This window comes from Crotalus tigris, unplaced genomic scaffold (genome assembly GCF_016545835.1).
Source record: "Crotalus tigris isolate CLP2741 ecotype Arizona unplaced genomic scaffold, ASM1654583v1 scf7180000017785.2122318, whole genome shotgun sequence".
NCBI lineage: Eukaryota > Metazoa > Chordata > Lepidosauria > Squamata > Viperidae > Crotalus > Crotalus tigris.
Genome location: NW_024096634.1, coordinates 152,800 through 165,820, shown reverse-complemented (window position 1 = coordinate 165,820; position 13,021 = coordinate 152,800). Strand labels below are relative to the sequence as shown.

The 13,021-nt window shown below is 43.9% G+C and overlaps 1 protein-coding gene across 1 annotated transcript; it reads left to right on the top strand.

Annotated features, from left to right (window-relative positions):
- Positions 1 to 6,260: 6,260 nt before the first annotated feature.
- DUSP6 (dual specificity phosphatase 6) lies at positions 6,261 to 12,250 on the top strand. The gene is made up of 3 exons (XM_039342292.1): positions 6,261 to 6,806; positions 8,290 to 8,727; positions 10,998 to 12,250. The coding sequence occupies exons 1-3, from the start codon at positions 6,398 to 6,400 to the stop codon at positions 11,303 to 11,305; spliced, it is 1,155 nt and encodes a 384-aa protein (XP_039198226.1). The 5' UTR covers positions 6,261 to 6,397; the 3' UTR covers positions 11,306 to 12,250.
- Positions 12,251 to 13,021: the final 771 nt, after the last annotated feature.

The window sequence follows — 13,021 nt, the reverse complement described above, 5'->3', positions numbered from 1 at the left end:
TCCCTGATGGACGCCTGCGGAACAAATGTGATACTGGTTCCTCGGATCCACCCCTAACATTGGGTGGTAGTTTAGAGACTCAAATCAGCAGAGGGATTCTACCCAATCTAGGAGTTGCCATGAACTATAGGGACCTTCATTTGCTTAACAATTGGACTGTTCATATGTTTAATGAAACAATCAACAGCAATAAAATGATTAATCAAGAAATGGGGGAAATAAGGGAAGTAGTTTTGCAAAATCGGTATGCTTTAGATATTATTTTAGCAGCAAAAGGTGGTGTGTGTGCTTTAATTCATTCTCATTGTTGTATGTATATACATGATTTTCAACCTAATATTTCTGCTACAGCCAGGAAAATGGAATCTTTGCTCCAAAATAATCCCTTACGCAGTGATGGATCAGGCACCGTGGATATCTGGGGTGCCCTTTGGTCCTGGCTACCGGATGGATCCTGGCTACGATCTTTGATTTCTATTATAGTAACCATTTTGATATTATTTGTATTGCTATGTTGTTGCATTCAATGTATTCCCTCCCTCCTGCAAATGTGCAAAAATGTTACGCCCTCCACTAGGAAGGACACCTTAATCAGTGAATCAAGATCCCTTCTGGAACTGGAAATGAGTAACATTAAAGAAAAAACAGAAAAGGAGGAGATGTGGGATTAATTGCACGAATATGCCCATAGACATCTGCCCATAGGCATCTCCCACAAGGGCCTGAGATAACAAACAGACTGTTTCTAGACACAGGATGCATTCATCAACCATTTGGACAGACTCTGATAAGAACACCTGCAGTAGCCTTGCATCTGGAAAGTGTCTGTTATTTGATATATTGTAACCACCTCTATATACGTCTTTTGATTACGCTGTGTGATGTAAAAACCTTAGTAACAATAAAATAGGGTGCTGGAGTCAGCTCTGGGCTCCCATCCCGAGATACCTGCTGCGTGCGTGTCTCATTCTCCATGGGAGACCACCTCAGTCAAAGAGGAAAGAAAGGAAGGAAGGAAGGAAGGAAGGAAGGGACAAAGGGAGAGAGGGAGGGAAGGAAGAAGAGACTAAGGGAGGGGAAGGAAAGGAAGGAAGGAAGGAAGGAAGGAAGGAAGGAAGGAAGGAAGGAAGGGACAACGAGAGAGGGTGGGAAGGAGGAAGAGACTAAGAAGGAGGTGAAGGAAAGGAAGGAAGGAAAGAAGGAAGGGACAATGGGAGAGAGGGAGAGAAGGAGGAAGAGACTAAGGGAGGGGAAGGAAAGGAAGGAAGGAAGGAAGGAGGAAGGAAGGAAGGAAGGAAGGAAGGAAGGGACAATGGGAGAGGGTGGGAAAGAGGAAGAGACTAAGGTGAAGGAAAGGAAGGAAAGAAGGAAGGAAGGGACAATGGGAGAGAGGGAGGGAAGGAGGAAGAGACTAAGGGAGGGGAAGGAAAGGAAGGAAGGAAGGAAGGAAGGAAGGAAGGAAGGAAGGAAGGAAGGAAGGAAGGAAGGGACAACGAGAGAGGGTGGGAAGGAGGAAGAGACTAAGAAGGAGGTGAAGGAAAGGAAGGAAGGAAAGAAGGAAAGAAGGAAGGGACAATGGGAGAGAGGGAGAGAAGGAGGAAGAGACTAAGGGAGGGGAAGGAAAGGAAGGAAGGAAGGAAGGGACAATGGGAGAGGGTGGGAAAGAGGAAGAGACTAAGCTGAAGGAAAGGAAGGAAAGAAGGAAGGGACAATGGGAGAGAGGGAGGGAAGGAGGAAGAGACTAAGGGAGGGGAAAGAAAGGAAGGAAGGAAGGAAGGAAGGGACAACGAGAGAGGGTGGGAAGGAGGAAGAGACTAAGAAGGAGGTGAAGGAAAGGAAGGAAGGAAAGAAGGAAAGAAGGAAGGGACAATGGGAGAGAGGGAGAGAAGGAGGAAGAGACTAAGGGAGGGGAAGGAAAGGAAGGAAGGAAGGAAGGAAGGGACAATGGGAGAGGGTGGGAAAGAGGAAGAGACTAAGGGGAAGGAAAGAAGGAAGGGACAATGGGAGAGAGGGAGGGAAGGAGGAAGAGACTAAGGGAGGGGAAGGAAAGGAAGGAAGGAAGGAAGGAACGAAGGAAGGAAGGAAGGAAGGAAGGAAGGAAAGGAACAATGGGAGAGGGTGGGAAGGAGAAGAGACTAAGGGAAGGAAAGGAAGGAAAAGAAGGAAGGAACAATGGGAGGGAGGGAGGGAAGGAGGAAGAGACTAAGAAGGAGGTGAAGGAAAGGAAGGAAGGAAAGAAGGAAAGAAGGAAGGGACAATGGGAGAGAGGGAGAGAAGGAGGAAGAGACTAAGGGAGGGGAAGGAAAGGAAGGAAGGAAGGAAGGGACAATGGGAGAGGGTGGGAAGGAGGAAGAGACTAAGGTGAAGGAAAGGAAGGAAAGAAGGAAGGAACAATGGGAGAGAGGGAGGGAAGGAGGAAGAGACTAAGGGAGGTGAAGGAAAGGAAGAAAAGAAGGAAGGAAGGGACAAGGGGAGGGAAGAAGGCAGGCACCCACCCCAGTCCCATCCCAGAGACCCACAGATTCCCCCCCACAGGCACTCTGCAACCTGAGTGATCAGCTGGCCATGCCCCCGGCCATTGATCACATGACCCTGGGACACTGTGAATGTCATAAGTATGAATCAGTTGTCAAGCATCCAAATGTAAATCACATGACCCTGGGGATGCTGCAACAATCATAAGTGTGAAAAATGATCATTAATTCGCTTTTCCAATGCTGTTGTAACTTCTAACAGTCACTAAGCAAATTGTTATAAATTGAGGGCTACCTATACTTTCCCATTTTTTCCTTTTTTTGGGTCAAGTTTTTGATAACCCTCCGGGCCAGGTGGATGGGGGGTTGGGGGTCACCACAACATGAGGAACTGTATTAAAGGGTCGCGGCATTAGGAAGGCTGAGAACCACTTCTCTAAGGGGTCTACCGACAGGGGAAACTCGATCGGCAAAGGGACGACGCCCTTCGCTTGACCGCACTGCCATGAAACCGGAACCGGAAGCCAGATAAGTTATTTATCACATTCATATGGCTGCCCATCTCATAAGAAGTGACTTATATATGTAATTCACATTAACCATGACAAAGCTGATGGCATCAAATACCCTTCTTTCCTAACTCCTTGGTCATACCACATTTAAAAATAAAGTTCATTTTATCTATTACTTTTATTTATCTATTACTGATAAATGTCCAATCAAGTTCCAGTGGGTTTGTGCCCTTCAGACAATACCTAGCCACTCAGTCAATTTACTGTTATTAGACAAGCATCAGTTGTCAGAAGATATATTACAGATAGATCTTGGCAATACATTCTCCTTTCTCCTCCTTCTCCTGTTTCTAAAGAGAGTCTTTGGTATAACTTTGACTCCTAATTTTGCTTGTGGGAGGAATGTTATACTGCCCATGTCTGTGCAGTATACTGCTCAGCCTGTGTTAATTTATCATTCAAATGGAAAGAAATACGGTGTGTTTGAGAATTTGGAAATGGAGATAAATAGGGGGCAGCTCTACATTATGTAGAGCTAGTCATATATAAATATATTTTATTAGCTCTACATAAGAATTTAGGGACCTTTTAGTGGGATAAAAATATTCAGGCCTGCTTACCTATAACAACTTAAGGTCTTCCTTGAGTTGAGCTGCTGATTAAGCAGTGTTCCTCAATCTTGGCAATTTTAAGATGTGTAGACTTCAACTCCCAGAATTCCTCAGCCAACATATTGGCTGGGGAATTCTGGGATTTGAAGTCTACACATCTTAAAGTTGTCAATGTCAAGAAACAGTGGATTATATGGTCATTTTTGTACTTTTTTCTTCTTCTCAGAAGCTTCAGAATACTGCAATGACTTCCCAGTCTACCTACATCTATGCTATTTCCTCTTGGTCCCACCAGACTTATCAGCCAAGACAGGATAAGGGCTGCCACCTATTGGGATTGTTTACCTATTGCTGTATCAAAATAGATACAAGTGACATGAATTCCCCCCCCCCCAAATCTTCAACCATCATCTTTAAAAGTATCTTTTTAAATTGTCAAATGCTAACTATTTTGAAAATATTATGGATAGAGAAATTTGGACACAGATAATGCAGGATTCTGGATTTAATGTTTTTTGGGTAGAAGTGGTGTTAACAGCAAGATACCTTCTGAGGGTCATACACAAGCCTTCTCTCTCTCCTCTCCACCACACACTCACTCAACAAGGAGTTTCTTTTTTAGAGAGAAGGACAGAGCCAGAGCTAATTTATAAAAAGGGACAAGTGAATGTTGGAATTCTCTGGAGGGTATTGACTTTCAATGCTTAAAGCTAGGATTCTCCCCCCCCCCATAAGTTGCATCTCTGGAACTGGCTGCAAAATCCCGTCTGCACTGCACTACACTACTGTTCTCATCTTCCCCACCCCGAGCCTCAATAATTTTGCAACAAACTGATTTTGTGTTGAGATTGCACGGGGAAAGCTTTGCGTTCTTTCCGCAGGCTTTACGTGGTACCTGATGCCTAACTTTTAAGAAGACTTTACATCCTCGCCACCACCTTACAAATCAGCTGTTTTAATATAGATGCTCCTACCTTGCGGGGGAGGGGCGCCTTGAAAGCCGGGCCTACCAGATGCAGCGGAAACTTACTTTCGACTAAACATTTGTAGACGTACCGGGCTCCAACCAAGCTTGGCCTCTGACTGCAAATCGAATCCACAGAGGATGCGACAGGATTTTAACGAGGGTCATTCTCTTACTGCCTATGCGTGTTGACTGCCGAACTAACTTCCTTGTCCTTAATGGGCTTTTCGAATAATAAACAAGGCATCAGGCAGTAAAGGGAGAGGTTAATGCGTGGGAATTACCCCTTTCAAAGCCAAGAACTGCAAGGAAAGCGCGCGTCCGAGCGGGGAAATCTCCCATAAGATTTCAGACTATGGGAACAACGGACAATACAGCGCCAGCAGCCATCCTAAGAAATGCCAAACGACTTTCTCTTTTACGCTACACATTAACTCCGTCCCACGCTTGGCTGAAATGACAAGCCAGTCCCTTCTGCCACAATTAATATGCTTGCCCGGAGGACAGAATAGGAGCAGCAGCGCGCTTTCCCTTTTCCTGACTTTTTAAGGTCAGCGGCGCTATTAGTTCTTTCAGATTCCTCGGCTCTTTGGGAAACAGCAGGAAGTGTGCTGGTTGGGTTTCTTAAGGAGGAAAAAAAAACATGGGAGGTTCAAAGGAAAGCTACCAAGGATCTCGTAATAAAAAAAAAAAGGAAGAAGCAAGGGAGAAAGGAAGGAAGGAAGGGGAAAAAAGGAACACTGGAAAAAATATTTTAAAGAGGAAGGGGTCCGCGATCAATGCAACTCGAGTTGCAGGATGAAACACCCAGCTGTGAAGTGCCCTTAACAAGCGCGTTTATGTAGAGAAAACATGGAGAGCCTTTTGTTCTTCCTTTAATTGGACCATTTGTTGTATAATCGCTGGGCTGCTCTGCTTGAGCTTCAACAGAAGGAAACTCGAGCCTCAGACGCGCGACTCTAGTGGCTGTGCCTTCCCCGCTCCCTCCCCCCCCCCCGCGCGCCTTTCTTCCTTCCTCCCGCTGAGCTGCTGTTGCTGCTTGTTTGCACTCGGCTTATCCGGAGCGGAAATTCCTTTCCGTTTTTGTGAATGACAAACTCATTAACAATTCATCAACACAACCTGTTCCAGCCGGCCCGTTTCCACGGCAACCGCCCCTTCCGCAAGCGCTGATTGGCCGAGGGAGAGAATGTATCCATTGAGACGTTCCATGTTTGTATCCATTGAGGAACTGCCTGGTGCTGAAAGAGGGGCGATAGTGTGCAGGGTTGATTAAGAGGGACATTGGTCACAAGAGGACTTTGAAAGAAAGAAACAAAGAAAGAAAAATAGGAGGCAAAGAAAGACAGGGCGAAAGAGAGAAAGAGAGAAATAGGAGCCGAGGCCACGAAAAGCTGCACACGGGAGCGATAGACCGAGCAGTAACAACACCTGGGGCCAGCAGCCCCGGTTCTAGCAAAATCGCTCGACCTACCTTTAAGGCATTTGCTTGTGCTGTGCAAAAAAGCGCTTCAGCACATTTAATTGCAGCCTATACTTTCCCGGAGGTAGGTGCTAATGTACCTAGACTAAGGGAGTCCCCGGCAACGCTCAAGAGAAAGCAGCTCTCCCAAGACGAGAGTAGCACTCCGGCTTGCAAAGCACAGCGGAGAGACGGCTTGGCTGGCTCCCTCTCCCGGACGCTAAGCCGGAAAAGGCGAGCAACGGGCTGAGTTCGGACCGACGGCTTCGCGCGGTGCGCGCGCCCCGGCTCCATCCCGCCGGTCGCCGTGGCTCTTCGAAGAGGGGCGCTTTGCGGAGCGGCCCCTCCAGCCTGGCCTGCCCGCCTCCTTCCTCATGCTAGATACGCTTCGCTCGCCGGTAGCCTCTCTCGCGTCGGACATGGCGATCTGCAAGACGGTGGCGTGGCTAAAGGAGCAGCTGGAGCTGGGCAACGAGCGGCTGCTGCTGATGGACTGTCGCCCGCAGGAGCTGTACGAGTCCTCGCACATCGAGTCGGCCATCAACGTGGCCCTGCCGGGGATTATGCTGCGCCGGCTGCAGAAGGGCAACCTGCCGCTGCGCGCCCTCTTCGCCCGGGGCGAGGAGGAGCGCGAAAAGTTCGCCCGCCGCTGCGGAACCGACACCGTGGTCCTCTACGACGAGAATAGCAGCGACTGGAACGAGAACACGGTGGGCGACTCTGTGCTGGGGATGCTCCTCAAGCGTCTGAAAGACGATGGCTGTAAGGCCTTCTACCTGGAAGGTGAGGGGGTTAAAGCAGGCCGGCTCTGCTGTCCCGGGTTCTCCCGCGCTTTTTTGCCTTCTGCACCCAGATCCGCGGCGTCTCCCTCCCCCCCCTTCCGTTTTGCCCTTACTCCTTTAGCACCAGCCTCCGGCATCTGCCCGCCCGGCGCCCTTGCCCTGCATGGCCCGAAGCGCAGAGCTGCCAGATGGCCCTGGAGTTGTTAAGAGATTAAAACGTAGGCTCGAGTCTGCAATCCCCCCTTCCCCCCGCCTATGTTTTCAATCCTTTGAACTACTTCTTGGGAAGGCTTCGGAACAAGATTCCGCCTCTGTAGTCCATGGAGGAACGGAACGTGTCCCTTGTCGGGAAGGAACTCTACTCCTTGTTAAGGATTCCCCTCTTAGGGAAAATCCCGATTCCAGAAAAGCGACGTAGCAAGTGTCTGCCTCTGGCGTCAAACGCCTAGTGCCTGCCCCTTCCAAAGAGAAAGAGCCTGCTCTGGGCGGAGGGGGGAGGAGGGAATGCTCAAGCAGTGTTTCCACCTGTCTTCCCCAGGAATAGTCCAGGCTCTGGGAAGTTAAGGTTGTCAAATCAAGCTTAGCTCTTAAGCGGAATTATATGCATTGCTTTCTAAAATCCCTCTTCCCTAAGTCATTATTCCCCTTCTACATCAAAAGTATTCTTTCAAAGGACCTTCCTGCTATTTCAATAAAGGATGCTGGTTATATGCTCTATGCCGTAAGGGAATCTTTTGAAATCTTTTCAAGCAAAGGAACAGCCAATTATTCTACTGCATCTTGTTTGAAAAGCCAGAGAGTAACTCTGGCATCCCTAACCTGATGCCATCCGAGGAGATACTTAACAGATCATGTAATCCAGTTTCCAGATCAGTGATGAACTACAGTTCTTGATCCCTCTTTATGTTACTGCCAGTTGGGGTGGACTAAACTTTGCTGTTTGAAGGTTATCAAGATGTGGGGAGCTGAAGCAATAGGGAAGGTATGTAGGGTTTGAATTTTTTAGCACCTTGCACTGCCTGCTTAACACTGGAGGCATGTGAGATAAAAACATCTGAATGATAATCCTGCTTGCAATAGTGGTGATATTCCTGTAGCAAAAACAGATTTAAGCAATTGGGAATTTACTGTGTATGTATTCTTTAAAGGTTTGAATTAATAGTTGATGCACTGCTGCTGTTGGATCAGCTGCTTTGGGTGATGGCCTAGAATCCAGTTACATAGATTTCATTTTACTAAGGAACACTATAGCTATGTTTATATGTAGTTCTATTCTGCTAAACTCTACAGAAGAGAAATATTTCAAATCCTTCACTAATATCTCCTGGGGTTTGTTTGTTTTTTTTGACAGCTGCACCAGTCCCTTTTCAGTTTTCTAGTATTTTTAAACCATAAAGTGTCCTGGGACGCCTGGCTCTAGCAATGATAGGAGCTCTAAAGGGAACTCTCTTAATTCCAACCCTTTCTTTTTGCTTTCTTCCCAGGGGGTTTCTGCAAATTCCACGCAGAGTATGCCTTGCACTGCGAAACTAATCTAGACTGTTCATGCAGCAGCAATTCTCCGCCTTTGCCAGTGTTGGGGTTGGGTGGTCTCCGAATCAGCTCTGACTCATCGTCAGACGTGGAATCCGATATTGACAGAGATCCTAACAGTGCCACCGACTCTGATGGCAGCCCTTTGTCTAACAATCAGCCTTCCTTCCCTGTGGAAATCTTGCCATATCTCTACTTGGGCTGCGCCAAGGACTCTACTAACCTGGATGTTCTCGAAGAGTTTGGCATTAAATACATATTGAATGTCACCCCCAACCTGCCCAATCTCTTTGAAAATGCTGGCGAGTTTAAGTACAAACAGATCCCTATCTCTGATCATTGGAGCCAAAACCTTTCCCAGTTCTTTCCTGAAGCAATCTCTTTCATAGGTAAGGTTGAAAAATAGTTCCTGTCTTTTGTAGCTTTTTTTTTAATGTTACTAGCAGCAAGCTTTCCAAAGACAACTTTATATGCATTTTTTCACATTTTCTTCAGATTACAGTAGATGTCACTTGTTTTATCCATTTCTGCTGGCATAATTTCAATTTACAGTGTACAGTTGATGCTTTAGTTATTTATCTTATTCTGAAATATTATAACTTTGGTAATTTAATCCAGGAAAATGGATAAGGAAAAGTGATATCCTAGGGTGGGGGAGTCTTTATTTTTGCTGTTACAATTTTAGGTTTTAATAAATGCTTTTTATGAAGAATGACTTCCATGTTTTATATTTAGTTTACCATATTCTGGGCTTTTGTTTTTAAACAAGCGACTCTTTGAGGCAAAATTATACCAGAAAACAGAAATAGTCCATCCAGTTATACTTTTCAATCTTAATTTAGCTGGATTGCTTAATTATTAGACTAAATACTTTTGACTGTGACTGCAATCTTATGTATATTATCTTAGAAATGTATGCCATCAAATGTTAAAGTTTTAAAACTTCTATATACTTCTGATTGAAGTGAATCTCATGAAATTCAAATTTTACCTAAGAGTCAGCATGGATAGGCTATGTTGCATTCTTGTGGCATGTTTTTAAATCATTACATTACTTTCAGTTTAAATAATCACTATAATTTGATCTGCCCCCATCATAGATGTAATGTCTATAGGATATTGGCTAAACAATCCTAGTTTAGCAAATTTCTTAAAATATGTTAAAACATGTCTTTTCTTGAGAATACTAGCTCTTAAACATATCATATATACTCACAAATAGCATTAGACATGAACACTTGTTTTTTATCTACCCTTTGCAAAATGATCCAATTATTCTGGACTTTTTCCATTTTGTCAGGCCCTTGTCTGTCAATGAATACTGTACTGTAATCTGTGAGCTGTAGTAGTAATAAGCAGAATATAGGTAATCTGAGCTCAGTAAGAAGAATTTGTGGGGTGGGAGCTGCAAATCTCCAGGCATTATAATGTATTTCTTATGACAAAAGAATCCATTTTCTAGCCATGTTGACATCCTGTGTCTCTTAATGGGCTGTCCCCTGTGACTTCGGGTCTCTCCCCCCCCTTTTTTTAAACAGCTGAATACTTTCGTTGTTCGTTGTTCAGCTGCAGTGCACTATCCTTGGGAAATCATTTAATATCTTCCTGCCTTATAAAATGTCAAAATTAAAGTATTTCTCCTCCACTTAGTAATAAACCCAAACTAAATACATAGGAGTTTAGAGGAGGATTCTTTGCTTCCTTTTGAAAAATTTCTTTATTTTGTTGGCCAAATCCTATATCTGACCAAGTTTCCACAACAAATGATTTCTATAAAATACTTCTGCCTCCTTTTCAATATTATCTAGAACAGTGGTTCTCAACCTGTGGGTCGGGACCCCATTTGGGGTCGAACGACCATTTCACGGGGGTCGCCAAACAAGGCTGTCCGCCATTTTTCCCCCTTTTCTTTGGCCACGCCCCTGGCACCCGGTGATGTATAAGTGATTCGGGGTCACCACAACATGGGGAACTATATTATGGGGTCGCGGCATTAGAAAGGTTGAGAACCACTGATCTAGAATGTGATTTTTACAAATAATTCTTGCTGGCAGTCAGTATATATAACCAACCAAATTACAAGGACCTTCCTTCAGCATTCTATTTCAGGTTGACAATTATTGGGATTATTCCAAAAAGTTAAGATATTCTTTAAATTAAACCTTGGTTTTAAAAGTTGGGTAGATCAGGCATTTAGCCAAAAATAGTTCATAACTATTTTTCTATATGCAGAACAGTGCAAAATGCCCTTTCATTACAAGAAAGCAGTTCAGTCTATGCACAGAGCAATGTGCATTTTAGTTGTGCACATGTAGGTTGAAGTGATACAGCCCAGTAAAGATTGTACCATGTAATTTCACCACTTGTCTTTAAGACCAGAGAATATTTATGCTTTATTGAATAGAGAATACCTATGCATGGTTTGAAAGATCTTAGTTTGAGATCTGTTATTTCCTTGATCTATTTGGTTTTAGGGAAAGGAAAACCCAAGTATTAAAATATTGTGCAAACCTGGGCGATGAGAAAGGTGCAGGTTTTTATTAAGTTACAACAGCAATTCACCAATGTCTCATCTCACATCAGGTATTCATGTTATCTGAAACAGGAAACAAATGTATGACTTAATAATCTCTTGTCTCTGCTTTTTTTCCCTCAACAGATGAAGCTCGTGGGAAAAATTGTGGGGTGCTTGTGCACTGCCTAGCAGGGATCAGTCGCTCTGTCACTGTGACAGTTGCATATCTTATGCAAAAACTCAATTTATCCATGAATGATGCTTATGACATTGTCAAGATGAAGAAATCTAATATCTCCCCTAACTTCAATTTTATGGGACAGTTGCTAGACTTTGAGAGGACTCTGGGTCTGAATAGCCCCTGTGATAATCGTATGTCCAGCCAGCAACTATATTTTACAACTCCTTCCAATCAAAATGTCTTCCAGGTGGACTCTTTGCAATCTACGTGAGGGCCAACTGATCATCAGTTCTTCCAACATTGGGTATTGTGAGCATTCCACAATGCTTCTCTCTGGACAGCTAAAGAGAACTGCAATTCTTTTGTGGGCCCTGGGTTTGGGCACTAGCTGTCTCTGATTAAACACAATAAAGGTTACAACAGTTGGAATCTGCTGTTGCAAAATGAGGGATTTTGCTGAGTCTTCCCAGCAGAAAAGAAGACAGATACCACTTCAAGCAGGGCAGTACATTGTGCTTCATGCACAAAAGCCATTTAAACAGTGACTTAAAATTTATGGTTTCCAAACAAAGATCAGCAAGAATGAACACTATAAGTACACATCCATGTGTTTGACACTGGGAGAAATGTATTACATGCATTTATAATATACGTTGTCTTCAGTGAAGACTTGATTTTTTTTATTATTAATATTGATATAGGGGAGCCAAAGAGCAATTTCAGTTTAATGTATTTTGGAATATCTGTTTGCAAAGACCTTTGATATACTCAGCTTGATCAATGTAAATGTTTTCAATCTCAGATGAATGACATGAAAGTTGCAATAGGTCTGAGTGAAATGTATTACTTCTCTGCATTCTCCAGTGATAAGTTCTTTTGGAGCACAAATCTGCAGCATGCTTAATTTTATTGCAGAATTAGGCAAACTTTCTTGGTTAACATTTTTGGGTTTGTTTATTCAATTTTGGAATGAATAATTTGTTCTATAGTAACATATTTTTTATTTTGGAGTGTGTGTGTGTGTGTGTGTGATCAAACTGGTCTCATGATTTTTGGGGTAGGACCTTACCTTTATAAATAATCCCTGTTGCATACTTTAAAAATAGAAAAATCATTTCTGCAAAGTGAAGTGTGTATATGTATATATGTATATATATAAATGCACTGTTTAGCATTTATCATATATATATATAGGTCTTTGGTTATTTGGGTTTTCTCCCGCATCAAATTGGAAGTGTCTTGGCGACGTTTCGATGAAGTCCCATTCGTCATCTTCAGGCTGGTGTTTTTTCAGCTTCTTGCTTTTAGGAGCAATGTGTGATCGTAGCTGTTTCTTCCTTTTAACTGCTAGTGGGGGTATGAACTGATTGGATGGGAGCTCAACAAACACAACATCAAGACAGCATTCTGCACAAACAGAAAAATATCCACCATCCTAAGAAACCCCAAAGACAAAATTGAGTTAGAAAATCAAGGAGTATATGAAATCCCATGCACCACTTGTCTCACCACATACATCGGACAAACCAACAGAAGAATAAGTGCGTGCATTGAAGAACATAAGAACTCAGTCAAAAAAGAGGAACCAACTTCTTCCCTGGTCCAACACCTTAAAGCCACAGGACATGAAATTGACTTTAAAAAGACCAGAACTATCGCCAAAACTGAACACTTTAATAACAGAATAATCAGAGAAGCCATCGAGTTAGAAAAACACCCACACAGCTTGAATAAACAAGATGATACCTCCCGCCTACCAGCCATTTGGAAACCCGCCCCTCCAATCCATACATGAAGCAAACTGACACCCACCATGAAGATGAGGCACGACCACTAATGCAGCAGTGCAGCTCACCATCTCTAATCCCCCTGCAACTCAGACTAACCCGAGCACAACAAAGCCCCCACCCAAACAGAACACTCCCCCATCCAATCAGAGCACAGCCAAGCCCCTAACCAATCAGAACACACCTCCACCAATCAGAAC